Source organism: Pezoporus occidentalis, unplaced genomic scaffold (genome assembly GCF_034315485.1).
Source record: "Pezoporus occidentalis ecotype Australia unplaced genomic scaffold, CSIRO_AGI_Poc_V1 ctg78, whole genome shotgun sequence".
In the NCBI taxonomy this organism is placed as follows: Eukaryota; Metazoa; Chordata; class Aves; order Psittaciformes; family Psittacidae; genus Pezoporus; species Pezoporus occidentalis.
The window spans coordinates 1,840,921-1,861,623 of record NW_026916137.1 but is presented as its reverse complement, the minus strand read 5'-3'; the positions used below and the strand labels follow the sequence as shown (position 1 = coordinate 1,861,623).

Genomic DNA, 20,703 nt, shown 5'->3' with positions numbered 1-20,703 from the left:
TCCTGACTAGGCTGGACAGGAGAGCGAGCAGAACAGGATCTTAGGGTGATAGTCGCCTTGGCACACTTGGGGGTTCATGTTTTTATTCAGGCTCCATATTTGTTCATCAAGCCATCATGAGGTCAGCACATGGCAGGGTTCCTTGCAGTGTATATATCTCAATATATATGTAGACCAAGGAAAGATTGACCAAAACTGTTATTGTGGTGGTGTTTTGAGGCAGCACCACCAGGTTCTACTATAGAAAAATATGGAAAAGGCAGGTTTTGTTCAAAAAATTACCCAGAGTCCTGAATGGGAGAGAAAAAAAATGGAGATGAGTTGTGAAAGAGGAGCTGCTTTAGCCCACTTGGATGTCCTTCTCTGATGAAATCTATCAGAGCTCACAGCAGCCATCATCACTTGGGAAATCAGAATGAAAGTGCTGATGCATGTTGTTTCCCACTGAATTTTGGACTATATCTCTTTTTCCTCATGAGGCCATCCCCGCTACAGTTGCTGCAACAACTGTATTGTCATAAATGTATTTAAATTTAGTAATTTGTATAACGAGTGTATGCTGGAATCAACGGAGCTATAATGGTTAAAGTAGTAATAAGAGGTAACCTTGTTTCTGTATTCCCAGAGAAATTTCCCTTGGCAAAGACCAAGCCCTGAATGGAATTTACACACTTATGAGCTAGCTACATATTTGTCTGCCAATTTCATAGCAAAGGCAAGCAGAATCTGAGTTCCTTTTGCAGAAACTATGTTTTGGTGAAATTTCACTACGATGACAGTGGTTTCGGCCCCATTTTGGTTTTAAAATGTATTGCCAGCAAAGCTACAGCTGACAGGACCAGGCAATGCCAGTTTGCTTTCTGTAGAAGCAGTAATGCTTCAGCTATACAAGGTTGTATTTCTTCCCTGCCCTGTTTGGAAGGTGGCAGGGGAATCCTTACTTGTTGTGGTGCATTTTCAGTAAAATCCCTTGCTAGAAAATGTTCCTGCAAGCTGTGGCAATGAGAATGTAATCTATGGCTGTCTTGCATAGTTGGATAGTTTGTTGGTTTTGTTTCTAAGCCAATTTGTGACTCTTTGAGGCTAGTGTGGCTTCAAAACTTATTAATAGCAGTCCTTGTCATTTTAGAGGTTTTATCTTTTCATTATTATTCGCACATGCTCATTTCTGTATTTGCTAATATGCACTTGCACTTCCTCAGCTTCCTTGCTTGTGGAAGGAAACCATGCACTAATAGCCTGGTTTTGTTAACTGGGGTTCTGCTTATCCCACAGAAGGTTAGAAGTGGACATGAAAATATACATTGGTAAGCCACACCTCTGATTTTTCTCAGAGAAAAACAGCCGTGTAACTGTTCTTAGTTGGTATATTAAAGTGTGAAATTAAGCAGTTCCAAGGGGATGAAAAACTGCTATTCAGACGGACTGTCTTTGTGCTTCTGTCTTCTCCACAGAGCTACAGCAGTTCAGTGTTCTTGAGTCAAAGTGTTTCCCTTGGGGTGGTGGAAAATCAGAGTGCAACAAGCCTGTTAAAAATCCAGGCTTAGACGTGTGCCTCGTGTGTGCGTGTGTGTACATCTTGCAGTTCAGTGATGACCCTGCTGACTTCTTGAACTTTTAATGACAATGCAGCTGTCTGTTCATGGTGCTAATTAACCCTAAAGCTGATTCCCCCCTCCCCATAGTTATCCATTCTGTGAATGAGATGTGAAAACAAGAAGATGACTTTTCCCGTGCCCTTAGGGCTGTCTGAGCCTGGCAGCAGTGACCCTGCTTGAGCAGAACTGAAAGAGCTGCTGCGCAATGGCCCATGCTCCTTTTTTAATAGGTTATTAAAATTCCACCTTCTCTCCCTCCCTCCAGTCCTGTTACAGTTTGGAGCAATGGCACTTTGGGGAAAACAGCTGCAGGAATAACTTTTCTTTCGGCAAGGCAGAGACAGCTGTTCAGTTTGTAAGTCTGGGGATTCCACCACTACTTTTTTTAGGGCCTGATCCTGCTCCAGTTAAAATCAGTGGAAAGATTCCCACTGGGTTCAACAGGCAGTTGAAGGAAACAGCTTCAGGAAGCAGCCTGCAATCAAACAATACTGCTTCAAAATGTTGGAAACAGCTAAAAAGGAAAAAGCGACTAGGAAGGCATTTGTCATACAGTTGACTTGCTGACTTGCTTGCAGTCTCAAAGTACAAGTGCTCAGCAGGCCAGTGTTTTACTTGAGGAACAGGTTAAATTAGTGTGTTTGCGGTATCCTAAGTCACTTTTTAAAGATGGCTCTAGTATGTCTGTGTTCATTTACAGTCTGTGGTGTTGACAGACTTTTATTGGCACAGTAAGTTAAAGGACTGATCTCTGATGTTGAATGCTTAGTTCAGATACCCTTTGAGATCATAGGGAGTAATGGCTTACTTTTTGACGTTATGCCAGTTCTCAGCACCTGCAGCTCTCATTGGTTTGAATTTACTCACTGCTTCTGAAAAATGAGGGGAAAAATGGAATTTACTTTTGCTTCTGTTGTTAGAGCTTCTTGTTGTCACGTCTGATTTATACAGTGAAAAAGAAGTCTAGAAACTTCCTGGAGAGGGTCAGGATTTCTGTTCCATAGAGAATTTTGAAATGCTGGAAATTTATCCAATCTGAAATGTGAGGGGAAATCTGAAAATACCAATCTTCTGCATGGCATCTTCTGGGAAAAGTGATTCTGACACATCTAAATCTAATGTTTGGAAGGCTTTATTCAAAATGGTGCATTTTGAACAAAGATGTCATTTCACATCAACATTTAGACTTCAAGTGCAGTTGAAGCGAAATGCTGATTCAGGATGAAAATAGGTCTCAGTTTTTCTGAGAAGAAAAATAAAACCTAATTTTGATGCAGTTAATGCTCTCCTTAGAAATTTGTGACTTAAATAAAATTGTGTTTCCTGGCAGGAAACAGTATTTTATGAAACGTTTCTACCAGTGCTATCCCTGACAGTTTAACAGTAACAGCCTCTCCTTGTGGAAGTGCTGATTTTGATCTGGTTACACACTACCTCTCAAGCTGGGAGAGAATGCAGTTCACAAGTCCTCTGGGATTTATAGTTAGCTTTTTTGAATGCTGAGAATTCCATTTAAAACACAAATCCACATATCATTCACTTGCAATGTCCTTGGCAATGGGCAGTTCTTTTTGGCTTTGCTGTATTAATGAACTAACAAGTTTGTGGTTGTAGTACTGCTGCCACTGGACTGAGACAAGGTATTTCCCCTTGTGTTTCTGTTAGTTCCCTCTGTGTCAATATTTAAACATGCTTACACCTGTGTTCCAGGTGTGAGCTGAACTGGAGCCCTGAAAAGTTGTCTTTTGGGAGGGTGGTTCCTAACTTTTACAGAACAGTCCTGTTAAAGCAATGTCTCAGGAGACCTAGACAGGCAGGAAGCAGTCAGGTTTAGTATATACCCTGGATTACCCTTATCTGTAAACATTCAGCAGTGCAGTGTCCAGGCAACTTCTGCGTCCCAAACAGTTAATGGGCCTTAGAGCATTCAGAAATAGCCATCAGTGTGCCAGGGCGGCTGTGAAATGGCTATCCAACCATACCTTGTGACCTCTTGTGTTTTTGTTTGTTTGTTTTTTTTTTTTCATAAAGTTACAAGGACACCTAAGAAGTCATACCAGAATGCAGGCTTACCTTCACCAAACTGGAATTTTAGAGAAATTTTTGCTAAGAATACATGACAAAGCTCTCTAATAGCACAGATGAGCTAACTGACAGGTTCGCTTTAAGTAAATCTCTATCAGATTCACATGGTCAGATTTAGAAATTACCATATAAACCCCACTAATTAGCAATTCTGACTAGGAATAAATTGGTTGGTCTTGGATTTATAAAAGTACCTGTTGTGCAAAAAAAACAAAAAAAGTCAACAGTTGTTGGTAGACAGGCACTGTTAACCATTCTGTGTATTCTCTGTGCTTACAGAAGTCTAGCTGAGAGTCCTATCTCGTTAATATTTCACTGGGAACATGAGGATGCATATGAGCATCCAAGTAATGCCACAAAACTTCTGGAAATCTATGCTGATGATGGCTGTTCTGGAGCCTATCAGAACAGCCTTATTCTGATAGACTGTTTATGAACATGAAATTATAATGAAAAGTTTGTGTGAAGGAAGCTTGGGTAATAAGAGAACAAGATGGTTGCAGTTTCTCTACTGCAGTTCCTACCAAACAATTTTGGCCAGTCTGTCAGCAGAATAGTCAAAGAGCTACTGAGAACTGAAATAACTGGTTAGTGCCTGCCTACCTTTTCTGCTGCCAGTGCCCTGTGTCTTCAGAGCTATAGGATGTACAGTATTTCTGTTACTCATGTAAAGAGTTGTTGCTTATAGATGTTCTTAGACTTCCAGGTCTTCTCATTACCTCTTTCATGAGACATCTCTCATATCACTCTCCTGGAAAGTAGGAAAATTGGTCAGTGTGAAGTTTGCCCTGATACTGTCATGATCTTGACCTCTAGTCTGACTGGGAATCATGGTATATGAGGCTGATTTAGGACCCAGGAAGGTTTTCCGTTTGCTTTAATGAACACTCTATCAGAATCTGAGTGCTATACCTAAGTCTTTACATAGTGCTCAGACTCTAGGATAAAATTCTTCATGTAGCTAAGCTCAGCTATATAGTATTGACTGTGATTGCATAATAGACATTAATAAAATGGGCAATTAGTACATTTGTTAAGCATTATGATAAACCAGAACTGTGTCATGGCCACATTCAGTGTATGTGAAGAGTCTGCAGAGGCTGTCAGTTTCTGAACTATTTATAATGGCTCAAGAATGGTGGGCAATGCTACTGTCTTCTCACAGGAAAAAAATGTTTGAATACAGGTTTAATTCCAGGGTCCAGCAGGCATAATCAGGTCCAGGGCAAATAGGAACAGCAGAGCAGCACATATAGGCCTGATCTGGTTAAATACGTATACTTCTTTGGTGTGGACAGCTGCTCAGCCTATCAGTTTAATGCAAGTTTTCTAATGCAGGAAGGAATTTGCAGGCCCACCCAGTACCCTTGAAATCTATACATGTTCCCAAATGGTTCTTCCTCCCTAGCTCCTACGTGCAAAATTGAGCGTAAACCATGTGATCAGTGGAGTGCAGCCTCCTTGTAGAACGCTGGCACCCATCCCAGCTGGGCAAGGTGCTAAAGCAAGAGTCTTGTGAAGTTGCTGAAGCAGGGAGTGTCCAGGCCTGTAGCTTTTGATACTCCCTGTTATGAAAGGTTTACATGGGTTGTCAGAGCTGCCCTAGTTCTAATGTGCAGGAGAAAAGTGCCTTCAGTTGTTCTCTTTAGCTGAGCTCTCCTTCCTCCTCCTGTTGGACCATTTGAATGTGAGCTCCCAGAGTGTTCACGAATTGCATGGTGGGATAAGGAAGACTAAGAAATAAGCAGGTTTGGCTCAAGAATTTTCTCGTCTCTTTAAAAAAGACAGTGATGGTTTTATTACACTTATTAAATCTGGATATCCAACAGAGGAAGCTTAGCATCAAGGAGCAAGGATATGCCAGTTCTGTTGTATCTGGCTTTGCAGAGGTCTCACTATTAAATGACATGCAAAGTAGCATCTACTAATTTCAACCCCTGAGCATTCACTGTATGTACATGGTTGAATGCTGGATCAGAGCATCTTCCCCACCCCCCATCTTGGGATGCATGTGAGCAGTCTCTAGGCTGCTTGGTGAAGATAGTGGTTTTGCTCTGAGAACCAGATATCAAGCTGCCACGCAATAGATTGCAGATGGAATGACCATATCCTGGTAGAGCAACTTATCTACAGCTTTGCAGGCTAAGGACTTTCCTTTCTCAGCAGAACTGAAACTTCCTGGGAAGTACGCAGTCAAAAAGAAAAAAAAAAATGGAAAAAAAGAGTGCCATCTACACTGCCTCTTCAGCCTTAAGTTTCCTTGCTTTTGATGTATGTGTGAAAGCAACTTTATTTGAATACTTGGCAGCAAAGGACATCACACTTGAGGACTGTATTTATTCTTTAAGCAGTGCCCGTAACCTCACGGCAGTAAAAGTCTGCCCCATGTGAATCAGAATTAGATTTCTATGATTGTAGTAGGTTCTTTAAAATACCACTTGATCCATTTTAATCACTCTAGCACTCGTTCTTGTAGCTTATTATCATGGTCCATGGAAATGGAAGATCAGCCTCACTTGCAACTGTTATCACTAAATCACAGGCAGAGGACATGTTTTCTCCTTTGAGAGGCTGCTCCCCTAACTATGCTTCCTTAGGCAATTCATCTCTCATCATATGCTGCAATTTGCTTTCCATGTTACTGCTCACTTGATGGGTTGGGAAATGATCGATGCCAGATGCGCATTCTTTTTGGGCAGTAAATGCCGCTGCAGCGGTAAGTCATGTGCACCAGCTCCTCTTTTCATTAAAATCACATATGGTTTCCATTTGCCCCTAATTGGTCTCACTTCAGCTCTGCCGTGTTCTCTGAGTGGAACGCTTAGACCCGTGGCTCCTTTGAGCAATTCCAAAGAGCTATGAGAAACCAGAGCCTTGTCTGTTTCAGCCTGGCTTCCCCTCATGCAGTAGTTACTCTGTCTAGAAGTACTTGATCTGGAAGTGAGGACTGAGTTAAATCTTACTGCACAGATCTTACAAAAAACAAAAGAAAATTGAAAAGGTGTTCTGAGCTGCACATTGCCTGACCTGCTTTGAGTCACGTGCATGCTATTTTTATCCACTGTTGTAAGCTGGGCTTGGAAGTGCTTTTATGCGTTGGTTTTGACAACCAACTTTCCAACACTAACCTTGGCTGCAAGCAGTTCTTCCTTTGGCAGTGGCACAAAATGAGGCAAAACACACTCTGCTGAAAACATCCCTTGGAGAGAGGTGCAAGGTGTTTCTCTACTGCACTCTGTCCCTTGATACTCCTTCCCTCTGCTTGCATCACTTTTCCTTCTTTTATCTGATACTTGCCTATTGCCTTTTGCCTGAATTTAGCTTTTAGTAACTAGTTAAATATTTAGGTAGGAAGTTAAAAAAACGCCTGCCAAAAAGAAGACAGAGAAGTGACTAGTTGGCAGGAATGACATTGATTCCTCTTTTTCTTTTACCAGAGGTTTCTCAAGGCTATAGGCATGCTCATTATGTAGTCTGCAGTGTGTCTTGTTTGCTTACAACCATAGCAAACCTAGAATGTTTTATTGATGTAAGCTGAGACTAACTTAGTGATGCCTGTAACTCCTGTGACTCACCTGTTCTAGATAATCTATTGGGTCTACCTGGCTTCCCTGAGTTTAGTAGGTGTAACAGCTGGTAAGAACAGACACGGTATTATTTTTCTTTTATTTTATTTCCTTTACCTTCTCTGTGTTTATCACAAGGTATTTCCTGAAGCTGTTTTCCCTTGGCATGAAACATACCATCTACATCTAAAGGATCTAAAAGTTTCTACTTATAGCTGGATATAAATGCATTTTAGATCCTTCCTTTCTTTTTCCTCCCTTCAAGTCTTTCCTCCATCCTCCCAACAGACTATCTGTGTATGATGGGAAAGCAAGGGAGCTAACATCACGAATTAGCTGTGGGGGCAGCGCTGGGCAGTCTGAAGAGTCTTCAGCCTAATTGCATATAGGAATCTGAATGAAATGTCTGGAAGAAACTTTGCAGTTTCTTCTTTAACAGGGACCTCTCTTTTCTGATTCTACTGTATTTCAAAGGGAGCTTGGGCTTCCATAGCATGAGATGCACCATACAGGGAGGGAGACAAATGCTTTCTACTGTAGCCATCAGAAAAGTTGTATCCAGTTGGTAAGCTGCAGGTCAAATACCAAGCATGAACCGAGTTCTGCCTGTTTTATGCAACCTTGCATTTTCAATCTGTGGTCTTGTTGGGATGATTCACTTTCTCCCAAGTAAAGCCCTTCTAGAGTAGTTTATATATTTTGAAGTGTTGCGAAGTCTGATGCACTCATGGGCTTGTATGCAAGAGTTGTATCACTCATTTTGTAGTGTTGGAAATACAGCAGTACAGCATGTTGTTCAAACAGACCCCCAGTGGCAAGGAAATCTGCAGGGATGCGAAACCTGGTTAATATTTAGCAAATGCACCTGTGATCAGTTGTTTTAGGCTGAGCTTGGGCCTGGGTGAAGCCATTTAATTGTCTTCCAATTTTTTGGATAGCCCTCAAACAGCCTTGCTGTGCACAGACAGGGAGAGTTTTCTGGATATGTAAAGCAAAGATCAAAAGTAAATGCCATAGTTATGGTTAGAATGTCGGAAGAGATCTGGGTGTCTAGCCTTCCTGGTTTTATTTAGACTTCTATTGCTAGTTCAAATGCTCCAACACGCGTGCTGAAGTAAGCACAAGTCCTTTCCAGTGCAATATCTATGTGGCAACTGTCTGGCTGGTAGAGGTGATTGGTGTCAAGAAGGTATTCTTTCTCAGTCAGTGTTCCTCCCAGCTCTTTGAAAAAGCAAGAGGTCAAGGACTGCCAGTAATGAGAGGTAGTTTGTTGTTGAGGGGTATGAGAGGAAAGCAGCCAGCAGTGAATCTCTTGCTTCAGTATCATTTTTGGCTTTCTTGATGAGGTTCTCTGGTGATGCTGTGTGTCAACACGACTGGATTTGGCTTCTTCCAAGACAAAGCAAAAGAGGTTTGATTTGCCTTTGTGGATTTGGTTGGATTTCATGATGGAACAAGGCAAGAGGAAGCTCCTCTCGTGTTGCAGGAAACCTTCAAATTCAGTACTCTTAGTTTGTAAAATAATTGTGTTTTGATTATATAGGGTGAGGTGACTTAGAGTACAGACAGATCATCAAACAGACTGGAGACTTATATCTGTTGTTTTTTACCCTCTTCATGAGTCCCCTGCTGTCCTCAGTTTTTCTCTCTCTGTTCTGCTTTGATGTGGAAGAATGGTGAGAGGCTGCTTTCTCATCCCCCTTCCAAAGCAGGCCCCACACACTTACTTCTCATACAAGCCTATAGCCACCAGGCAATTTAACAGTTTCCCAAGAGGCTGCATATAGCTGGGCCAGACTTACAGTCCAAAGGACATAATCCACTTGTAGACCATAGGTCCTCTGTTTTTAGGGAGGTCAAGAGTGTTGGTTATAATTGCTAACAGATCAGCCAGGGTAGTGGGAAAAGGAATGCAGCTAGTGAGAGTAAGCAAGACAGACACAGTGATTCTGTCTTTTGAGCAGTACCACCGGCATCAATGCTAGAAAATCTGTTTGTAAAAACACCCTGTTTTGACCAGCTTAGGAGACGCCTCAGTAAATGCCAGAATGAACCAATACTTCAGTAGTGTTCTAGGTATACTTAACCTTGCATGATGTGAGCCCTCCAGCAGGTACCAGGGCAGTGAGGAGGCTTTGTGAGACGAACTGTATGACATACCTGCTAGTAAAGTTGGTAGAAAGTTCTCAGTAAATTGCTCTTGGAAGTGAGCCCTTGTATAATCTTTGGATGAATAAAACGGCAACCATCCTCCTTGGTATGTCCCGTGTCTAGTGTTAAGGCAGCATTTCCAAGTGTACCATTCTAATGGGGATTGGTTTTGCTGTCCATTTTCTGGAGTAGTCGGTGGCCTCAGGATAGAATTCTTCAGGCCTCAGGATAGAATTCTTCAGCTTCTTGGTCACGTTGCTGCTCCCCCTGTATTTTATATTGCCACTGTTTGGATGTTGAAGAATGGGCTTGGAGAATAACTTGTCCCCTGTGTCTCCATTAGTAAACAACATGAATCCTCCACATCCTTAAGTGCAGTGAGCATGCATCTCAGCCAAACCTCTCACTTAAAAATACTCATATTGCATACCAATAAAATAAATCCTTGAAACAATAATGAGAAGTGTAGCATTTGTTGCTCTCCTGAGCCATTGCTGGTAACTGGTCACAAGGGAAATGGCTTTGGAGCAAATCCTGGTCTCTAAAGGGTGTGTGCCTCCACTTAAAATGCTGTTAATGGTTGACAGCCAGCCCACTTGCACTGAAAGCATCTAGTTCTCATGGCGCGTTTGGGCTTGCAAGTGGGATTTGTGGTGTTGGATTGCGCCTGTACCACTGCCTCTCGGTAACAAAGGTGAGATTTGTGGTAGTGTCACCATCTAGTGGCTGGATCCGATGAGGGTCACAGGCTTGGTTGAACTAGGACTGCTGATGCCTTTACTTTTCAGTGGGAAAAAGAGCTACTACACATGTGCCTGGATGAAATAATGTGGTAACGACAAGTATTTTCACCATGTTGTTTCCTCATCTTGGCAAATGCTTGCCTTAATCCCACCAGTCTACTTCCTCACATCAGGCATTGCCTCTTTGCCTACTTTTGGAGAAGATGCAAGCCATTTTTGTGGGTATACATACACATGCAGACAGCTTGTACCATGCTAGAGATGTCTTTGAAATACAACCCATTAGCTGCTTGCAGTATATGATATGAGGAAGAAGTTCTTTACTGTAAGGGTGTTGAGGCACTGGAATGGGTTGCCCAGGGAAGTTGTGAATGCTCCATCCCTGGTGGTGTTCAAGGCCAGGTTGGACAGAGCCTTGGGTGGCATGGTTTAGTGGGAGGTGTCCCTGCCCATGGCAGGGACTAGATGATCTTAAGGTCCTTTCCAACCCTAACTGTTCTATGATTCTATGATTCTATACTAGTCCAGCAGAAAATCTGAGCCATCTCTATTTTCGTAAGCACTAAGCCAGTTTACATTAAAAAAAGGCAAAGGTAAAGAGATAAATACATTAATCGTTTGTGATTGTTAGATGTATTTCCTGAATTCTCAAATTCAGGAAATTGAATTTTGAATTCTCAAAATCAGGTTATTTTCTTAATACAGTTTTAAATATCAATTAAATATCCATTTTTCTTTCTGTTCTCTCATTTTTTTAATCATGTCAGATGTAGAGAAGCAGTGCATATGTTTTCTCCTTTTTGAATCATGTTAAGGCTGCCATGCTTATCAAGATTTACATCCTCATCTAATTTAACTTTTTATAAATAATTACAAATCACTCATGAGACCTTGCCAACTGCTTCAGTCTCACAAAGTGACCCAACCTGAAACCCCAAAGTACTGAGAAACATTCATCTCAGTATTTTCATAGGCAGTACTTCAAAGGAATTGTGGTTTAAAAATATGCAGCTATTTTGGTGACCACTTGTGTGGGATAAAGTTTCCCATTAGTAATAGCAAGACTGTAATAGAGCTTCAGGGAGAAGGAAAGAGTTCAGGGGAGCATTCACAGCACCTTTTGCCTCATTCAGCTTAAGCAGTAAGAGTACCCAGAAGTAAACAGTTGACTTTGTTAACATAACATGGACTGAATTTGCAGCAGAAATAATGTAAATCTCTGATAATTTGTAGAGCATGAAGAATTCCTCTGGCAAGTATGCATGGCCTTCACTCAGTTGGGAACAGTGTTCTTTATCTTCAGGTGGCATAACCAGTGAGCAGTGGTTTGAAGGAGCCAAAATAGGACCAGGGACATGTATGGCTGTAGATCTGCAGCTTGGAGCTGTGTTCTGGGCAGATTTACAGACAATTCTCATACATGGAGGCTTAGGGTTAGGATGAAGCTGGACATACAAGAGCAACCTCTGAGCAGTCCTGTTAAACGAGCATTTCTCTTCAGTTACACAGATGAATCTGATCCTCAGGGGGTGAGAATTTAGCATCATAAAATACAGGGGATAGGCTTAAGTTTGAGTATCCTCTTCTCCTTGGCTAACTGCTTGACTTTTCCTTTAATATGGGAAAAATGAGGCAGGATGGGTTCTTTGTTCATGCCTAGCTTCTTGATAAAGAAAGGAACTTACCTAGAAAAGTTACCAGTTGGGTGGTAAAGGCAATTTCTCTGAGATACAGAGGGCTTGCCCATTTACAACAGGCCTGAAGTGATGGTCCACACTAAAGTTTTTCATGGTTTTTAGGATGGTTGTTCTTCTCTAACCTTATTGGGGAACAGTAATATGAAAATACAGATCCTTCCACCTGGTTGCAAGGGTAGCATTAGTTGAAATTGGGATGCTGTTACATGCTAGTGTAGATACACATTTTGGATCTTCAGTCCTGTGGTGAGGCTGTTGATTAGTCCATAAATCAAAGTTGGTTTCTTTCTGAAGTGGCTGTGCTACTTAGCTAGAAGTAGAGGGCTGCCAAGCTAGCAGTGAAGCACATGAAGAGAATGGGGGTTTAGATATTTTGTCAGCAATTGGGAATGTGCTGTCATCTTTTATGCTAACCATGTTCTGTTTTGGGAACCCTAGCATTTTGCAATATTGCCTCTTAGTATAGTTCTTATCATTGTCAATAAGATAAAAGATTGGATTGTTGATTTCAGATGTGTTGGGCAAACACCAGGTTTTTAAATTGCAATCTATCAGTTATGCAATAGATAAAGATAAGACTTCAGACACCATTTGGTATAGATTCCAGCATTAGTGAAGTGCCCTGGAATCACAAAGCCTTAAAGAAATAGTATTCTTTCTCACTGACCCTTAAGCAGTCTGTTTTTTTTTGTAGCTTCAGTAGTGGTTGTGGTAGCTGGAGGCAGCAAATAGAATCATAGTATAGTTAGGGTTGGAAAGGACCTTAATGTAAGGTCTTAATGGAAGAACCTTAATGGAAGAACTTAATTCTTCCAAGATATTTGCAGTCCTCTAGGACATGCTTCAGTATAACCACTAAATTGTGAAGAAGAGAGCAAATTGAAGTCTGAACAACTTGTTAAATAGAAGAATCAATAAAATTGTACTGGCTTTTACTGCCATTGGATAATAGAAATAAAAAAAAAATTAAGAATGAAGTTTTACACCCAGTGAATGAAGGTTTTGTTGGTCCTTTGAATCAAAGCCAGCAGGACTGTCTTACCTACTTTAAAATTTATTTGACAAGTCTGGCTGAAACACAGGGTATAAATCAGAGCAGAGTGAGTTTGCCTTGATTTCGCACCATCCTCATGGAATAAGTTACAGGAACTGGTGGGTATAAACCAGATCTATCTCTTCCTTTAAATCTGTTCTTCAGATTATTCAGAAAGTTGGGACAAGCTTTTTGCTTCATTTGTTTGGCCTGGCCTCCTCTTTTTCCCATTTCTTTGAGGGGACTTCTGTAGCTGCTTGGAACGTAAATGAGCTATGAAGCAACAAGGTGCTTGTTTAATGTCTTTTATACATAGCAGAATGGATCCCTGAGCTTTGTTGCTTCTTTTAGGTAGTGTTGCAATGCAAACAATAACTCATTGGGTTTTCCTGCTTGCAAGGGAGTACCTCCACCTCCTTGTCTCCCTTCCATGCCTTCCTGCTTTTTTTAATGAATTATTATCTGTGATGCACTAGTATGATACATTTCAGCAGAACACAGATGAAATATTGCATGATTGCTGTGAAAGCAGTACCTCTGCACAGGGAGTTACGGTCAGGACCTTCATAGGCTCAGAGGAAATATATGTGGTCCATTTTTGTTGCTGGATTTCAGTAGTGTGGAGCCATTGGGCCATATATTCAGCAGAGGTGCGTTGTTTGTAATGATAAGCTGTAGGCAAAGGTAGCTAATACCTCTTTTTCAACAAAAAAAAAGGGTTTCTGCAGAATTTATCATAGGATCATAGAATGGTTTGGGTTAGAAAGGCCCTTAAGATCATCTAGTTCCAATCCCCCTGCCATGGGCAGGGACACCTCACACTACTATGTATAGCTATTAATTTTCAGTTGTGAGTATGTTGCATTCTTTGGATTATTCTACTGGAACAATTTTCATAGCCCTTGTAATGAGAAGCTTGATGTGTAAGATTTTAGGTGTGATTTGCGTGGCTATAGTATAGTTTTAATTTTTCTCTTAATTGATGGATGAGTTCCTTGGTTTATTTTATATTTTGTCCTGTTGTTCGTATGAGTGGTGTTTGGGATATAGCATTTTCTAACGGTGATCCTTATTCTTTCCATGATTGGTCTTCTCCATCTCATTTTCTTGTAAAAATTAAGCCACTTCTAGTGCTTGTATAATGTCAGATGATTGTTCTGGTGTAGTGAACTTTAGGTAAATAATGCCTGTCTGGTCACTAAGCTTTGCTCTTCTACTGAGATGAGCAGGTGATTGAAGAACTTAATCAAAAAGGGTCAATGGAACAGTAGTTTTTTTTGTGGAATGCAGCAAAAAAAAGATGAGCAGGAAAACTTCATTAAGCTCTGATTGTAAATTACCCACTAGATCCATCCAAGGGACCACAAAATCCTTAATCTGTGGTGACTTGGGCTCAGTAGGCATTGCTGTATCTCATCTGTGGTGCAGTGAGTGTATCTGTGTCAGGCTGGGTGCTGCGTTGATGCATGCACACACACTGCCCCTTAGTATCCATGAAGAAATGAAGTGCAGTGTATGTAAGGTTGGATGGATCAGCTTTACTTTGTCTTCCAGGTGGCTTCTGCCTGGCCTGGCAGCTTTCAGTGTGGACTTGGTGGTTGCTGAACAATCTGCTTTTGCACAGTAGCCATTTTTCAAGGGAGCCATTTGTTTGAAGTTTTGCAGTATCTGAAAGGTGGCAGCTGTAGTGAAATCCCCAGATATTCCACTGTGCTGTATTGTATTGTTGTGGCTATTGTGAAACAGAAGCTGCATTGGGGACCCAAGGAATAAAAATAGCAGTTGGTCCCAGTTATAGTCTGCTTGGTCCCAGTTATAGTCTGCTTTGCAGACTGCTGTCAGATTTCAACATAAATAATGCTTGTTCTAATTTTTCACAGAGAACTGGATTTCCTCTAAATACTTGCTTTGGCATCCCACTTTACATGCCTTCACTGTGTGTGAGAATTAGATAAATTATTCTGTAAAATAAAACAGAACTCCAGGCCAACCTTCCTCTCAATTTATTCTAAGTGTCTTTTTTGAAGTGGAGGGTCTAGCCTGAATGTTGTGTAAAGTTGTTTATAATTTGTTGTATTTCTCCTCTCTTATGACAGTGATCCGAGCTAAAGTTGTGGGGAAGAAGCTTATGAAAGATGGACCATTTGGAACAATGCGGTACACAGTCAAGCAGATGAAGGTATGTTTGCAAACATTTCATGTAGGCTTGTAGATAAATTACAGTAGCATGTAATAATGAACAAAGTTGCATGCTGAAAATAATAGCATTTCAGCTTTTCATATTGGTCAGCCAGAATAGACAGTTACTGGCAATTAGTAGAAATATGCCTGGGGAGAGCAAAGGAAGAGGTCATTCCTGCCCTACAATGCTGAATACCTAATTCTTCCTTTATTTTTAAAATTTCTGGTAGTAAAAGATGCCAGATGGGCTTCTCTGGGTATTGGAGTCCTGTTTGTGTTAGACTGTGGCAATGCAAGCTTCTCCATCTAGCGCTTTCATTAAATTCAATATGTGGTGGGGGTAGGGGGCCTGCTGCCCTAGGGAGAGTGGTCTTTCATCTCTTCTTTCCTTGCATTCTCTGTGACCACCAGTTAGAGTAATGGCATTTTTTTCCACATATAGAACAAATGGAAATTGTATAGTGAAGTCTTTGTATAAAAAAACTAAACCAAGCACTGTAGCTGTCAAATATCAGCTCAGAAGAACTGTGAAGTATTGACTGAAAGTTGAAAACAAGTAGATGAATTAGAGACACCAAGCAACTGATGTATCTCTCTTCAGAGCTCTACTTCTTTGCTGCACAAACTGCACTCAACCTGCTGCTTTGGACTTCAGGGCTTTTTCTTAAACTGACCCCCTTGTTATGTAATGCTAAAAATCAGCCTTAGATTGTTTTTCTTGGCTATGCCATTCCAGTCATAAGACTGGTTTATGTCTTTAGGAAAAAAAAAGAAAAAAAGAGGGAATGGAAAAGCTTGGCAGAGACTGCAGAAATCTGAAACATATTAGACAAAGTAAGGGTTCAGAAAAAAACAGTCACTTGCCTGCCTTGTAACAGTAACTCTCTTTATAAGGCAGTTTATAGCTCAGCACGAAAGCTGGGAGGAGGAGACTCAAAGCCTGTTTCATAAGCTGTCGCAAAACCGCACGCGTAGCCAAATCTGGTCCTGGCAGAGCTCTTCCACTAGAGTGGAATGCTTGTGCTTTGAGTAAGAGGGTATGAGGTGCTGGGCTTGCTAATTTCCTTAATCTTAAAAATTCAAAAGGAAATACATGTTTGTTGGTTATTTTTTTTTTTTTTGTGAAAAAGGCACCTGGTTATGTTGGCAAGAGCAAGACAGTGCTGCCACTTTCTTTTTGGTGTTTTCTCTTGGGTTTTTTTTGGTGGCTGTCCCTGGCCTCATCAGGCTTACAACATTGGATGCTGTATTTGTCCAGTTTTGTCACTCTCAGCAAGTGTACCCTGCTTCACAAAACAGCTCAATGTTCACATGCTGCAGTGGCTTCATCAACTTTTCTTTCTTTGACTTCATCCTAGTCTGTCCAGGACCCCTACTTTCCCTCCTACTTGGTTGGAAGAGGTTGATAGTTCCTATCTGATATGACCATGAACAGGGTTCAGTGGTGAATCTAGAATAACGGTTGATAGTTCCTATCTGATATGACCATGAACAGGGTTCAGTGGTGAATCTAGAATAACAGTAGCCCCCAGAATGAATTACTGCCCTTCATGAACCGTAACACTAACCTCTCTCCTAACTAATGATAGATACAGTCTGCCCCATTGTCAGCCAGTGAGCTGTAGTGGAAGAGATCTCTGGAACAGCATTGAGCATTCCTCTTCTGACCTAGGAGCCTGCAGAAGTGTCCCTCCTATGAACTGAAAAGGTTTCCATGTGTCTGGTGGCATGGGGAGGGGGCATAAACCCAGGCAAGCATATTGAGTAAAGCAGCAGCCACTGCTTTCAATAGAGACCATCATATCAATGTTTAAATAAGGTGCCTGAGCCTGTCCTGGCTGTTTTAATTGGGTTGTTCTGCAGCACAGGGCCAGGGTGTTTACAGCAGGTACTGCAGTAATATCCAATGCCCTTGTACTGAGACCACAAGAGAACAATTAGCCTTTTGCAGGAGCAGTTCCACAGTGTTTTGTTAGGTAGCTATGTGCGTGACAAAAGCAGGAGTGATTTTAAAGGGGAACTCATGAGCTGATCAAACTGGCTCTGTGCCTGCTACATAGATGGTGGGCTGATGAGATGTTATATCACACATTCAACTGTGACCTTTGGCAGGAAGGAACCTGAAGCAGTCAGAGTGCTCAGTAGAACTGGAATGTCCAGGGAACATGGTTCTTGATAAACAAACAAGCCAAGTGTCTTCTTTGAAAGACACTGTCTTTCTGCTGAGCTTAGAGACTTCAGTATAAAGAGGGATTCAGCTCCATACAGTGGGGGAGCTCAGAATGACACAGCAAATCTCTGCCTTGCTTGCCCAGTGAAAGCTGACTGTCCTGCTGAAAAGAAAACTAAGGAGGCCTATAGCCCTGCACAGCTGCGTGGGAACAACTCTGAAGATAACATGTCAGTGAGCTTTTGGCCACCTATAAACCCATATGCACCTGCAGATGAAAATAAACAAGCCATTTAGTCTATCAGTGAGTACTGAATTTCATGTGAAAAGCATTAAGAGCCTTAAAAGGCAACAAACAATCTTTGTATTTCTTTCATGGGTTCCTTGGAGTTTGCTGTGGCTGATTCTTGCTCTTGCTAACACTCCTGAACTCATTGCTGAATTTCACAACTCAATCAGCTTGGAACCTGGGCTGGAGCACAGGTCAGCCCACAGGCACAGAATAGTGCCAGGCTTTGTAGCCTTCAGGTTGGTTGTCTGAAAAGGTCTTGTGCTTTTTCAAACAATCTCTGCCTACCCCCACTGCTTTCTCAAACAAGAATATTTCAAGATCACATGTCAGGTATCTGCACAGGACTGATCTAACCTCTGCATGTTCTGTGATGCTTCAGTGCATTCTGAGAATGGCCCAAGCCTATTTCAGGAAACTGCAAAGGAAACAAGGAGATAAGATATTTCTACTGCATGTGCACAAACAGTTCTGGTTGACCATGGCAGCACTTAGCACAAGCTGCCAGGAGGCTTTCCTTGGTTTGTTGCTAATCTGTAAAGTGAGTCTAAGGGGTGAAACATAATAGTTCCAAGAGGAAAGAAGTGGAGTGGGATTAATTTAGTTTAATTTTAGACGGACTAAAATGAGGTGTGGAGACTTTCTCATTCTCTTGATTGTCAATAGAGAGAGACAAGAACCCCCAAAGTGTAATTCAGCCCACCAGTTGTAGACAGCTATTTTAGGATGAGCTGAGTTTTTTCTGGAGGTGCCTGCTCTTGGCATTTGACTAGAAAGGATGTCTAATTCACATGAAGGTAATTTTAGGTAGCTAAAGGTTAGGCAGGATGATTCCAAGCCTTAGTATCCCTCACATGAGAGGGATAATGGAAGGAACATCATATCACAGGGTGAAGTTAATATTGTAGGAACCACCACAGAATTTGCATGTGCATTTCTGAGGCAGTATGGGGGCTCCTGAGGAAAATGCTGACACAGCTGGAAATGGAGCAGCACTAGCAGACACCACTATGTGATGCTTGCTAATATGTTCCCTGTCATTATGCTTCTGAAAATATACATCTCTGGTGACAGGAGGACTCTGAGGGTAGCAGTTGGGAGAGCAGATAGCTTTATGGTTGGTTTTCTTCTGACTGGTCTAGTAGCATTTCCAGGATATTTTGTGTATCCAAAAATAATGCTTAAGGTATTGGTTTTGGGGTTTTTTGTTTTTTTTTTAGTTTTGAAAGAGGACATATGTAGAAGATTCCCTTTTGCCAAATTTTCTTCCCCTGAGAACCAAGGTCACGGTGAATTTTCTTTAGTCATCAGGGGATGGGGTATGCCCTGTCTGCCCCTAGCAATGGGTCAATTAGTGTGACAGTTGCTAGCATTGATGAGGATCACTGAGGGGTGACATGAACTGCTTTCTGAGAGGCTGAGCACAGTTCCTTCAGCATCCCTGACAGTGGTGTCCCTGATGGTAATGTAAGTAGGAAATTATTAGGTCAAGGAATTGAAAGCCAAACCCCAATTCAGCATCACTGTTTACCTCATAGGCAGTCATGTTGAGCTTGATGGAGCAGAACATGCAAGGAGTGAAGACTGTAAAGGTCATGTAGGAAGGGCCTGAGCAGCTTCTCAGAGGATTTAATCTAGCCTGTAGCCTTTTCTGCAAGGGGGAGAATGGGCTCAAAGCGTGCCTGTGCATGTGTGGACTTTATAGCACAGATAAGATAGACTTAATTAGTCCAACACTACTTGGAGCTTAGCACTTGGAATGACGTATCACTTGTACTGCACATGCACAGCATACAGCTCTCTGCAGTGAAGGTAATGCACTGCCTGGAGAGACCTGGCAACCCCAGTTGTTAGCTAGTCTTACCTGCTTAGGTACTGTTACCATAGCTTCTTGGTGTAACGCCTACCAGAACAGCATCTGAACATTCTATGTGCCTTTCCTTGGGAAGCAAGGCAGAGATTTCTGCAGATGAGGAATAAAAGTGTACTGAGGGCTAGCTCATCCAAGGACAGGCAGGATGCTTGTGCCAGAGCCTAGATGTCCAGCTGTCTTGAGCATAATTGGAAAATCTGTGTTTCCTATACCATGAAAATTGCAGGGATAAAGCAGATATTAGTCAAAGTTCAGTTCTTCCATACTCATTGAAAGATTTTGCTCACTCATGGACACTATGGTGTATTCCAGATATGACCTGTGAGCTTGTAGGTGGAGTATGATTAATTAAAAACCCAGTTATTAATTTAGAATGCCTTTTGCTGTACACAGCAGTGTTGTTACTGAGTTGTGATACTGTTAAAAGATTATGCTGATTTGGGTAATAGAAAAAAAAAACAACCCAACTGGTAGACATTCTGTGGATGCCCAGAAGTTAGTTAGACTTTTCAGCATAGCAGAATTAGTAGTAGTTTCTTTATATTTTTATATGCAGTATCTGGGCCTGGCATAAGATCTGTTAAATCAACGTTTTTTTTTCATCAGAAAGAAAAAAGTTTGTTGTTTTTAAAGGAGGTGGGCAATAGTGAAATACCCTGGGATAACAAAGGAGTTCAAAAAATGGAATACAGCCTGGAGAAAAAAAAAACCACAGCTTAGATCCTTGCTGCTGTGCCGCCTATAGCCCTGGGATTGCTTGGGATTTTTTTCCCCTCTTTTGCCTCACTTTAATATTAACAGTTAAACTGAGTATGAATGTGCACTCTATAAATAAAGCTGACAGAGAAAGGAATAGGCTGGGAAACACTAAGGAATAGGCTGGGAAACACTATGAAACTGTGATTCTCACTGACTCTAAATTGTTTAACTTTTAAGCACTGGCCATTCATAGAGCTGATGGGGGGGAAAAAAGAGACTGAGTGTTTTGAAAAGATATCCAAATTTTAAAGCTGAAATTTTCAGGAAATCATCCTCAATGTTTCAGAAATAGGGTATGTTTTGTTTGGTCCAGTGTACACATGCAATGGTTGTTTCATTGCTATGCATAGACTTCATTATGCTGCTAACAGGTGGGTTTTCCTGAATTGTAGCAGTAAGGTCAGGTCAGATAGGGACACATGCTAATTTCTGACTGTATCCAACTGCCAGAATATCTATGGATTCATATTTCAATTAAACTGTGTTGTAAGAAAGATTATGAAAAAGGAGAAGGAGTGTAGAGGAGTTATGTATACATGATATTTTCTTTATGGCGCC

At 41.4% G+C, this 20,703-nt stretch overlaps 2 protein-coding genes across 5 annotated transcripts in view; one reads left to right on the top strand and one right to left on the bottom strand.

Moving 5' to 3' along the window:
• Positions 1 to 20,703, bottom strand: part of SYN3 (synapsin III) — a 257,234-nt gene that overhangs the window by 104,434 nt on the left and 132,097 nt on the right. The window lies entirely within an intron of this gene.
• The window catches only part of TIMP3 (TIMP metallopeptidase inhibitor 3), a 38,548-nt gene that overhangs the window by 11,119 nt on the left and 6,726 nt on the right, over positions 1 to 20,703 (top strand). The window contains exon 2 of the mRNA XM_062602695.1: positions 14,970 to 15,052. Coding sequence (XP_062458679.1) covers positions 14,970 to 15,052 — 83 coding nt within the window. The remainder of the gene's footprint in view (positions 1 to 14,969; positions 15,053 to 20,703) is intronic.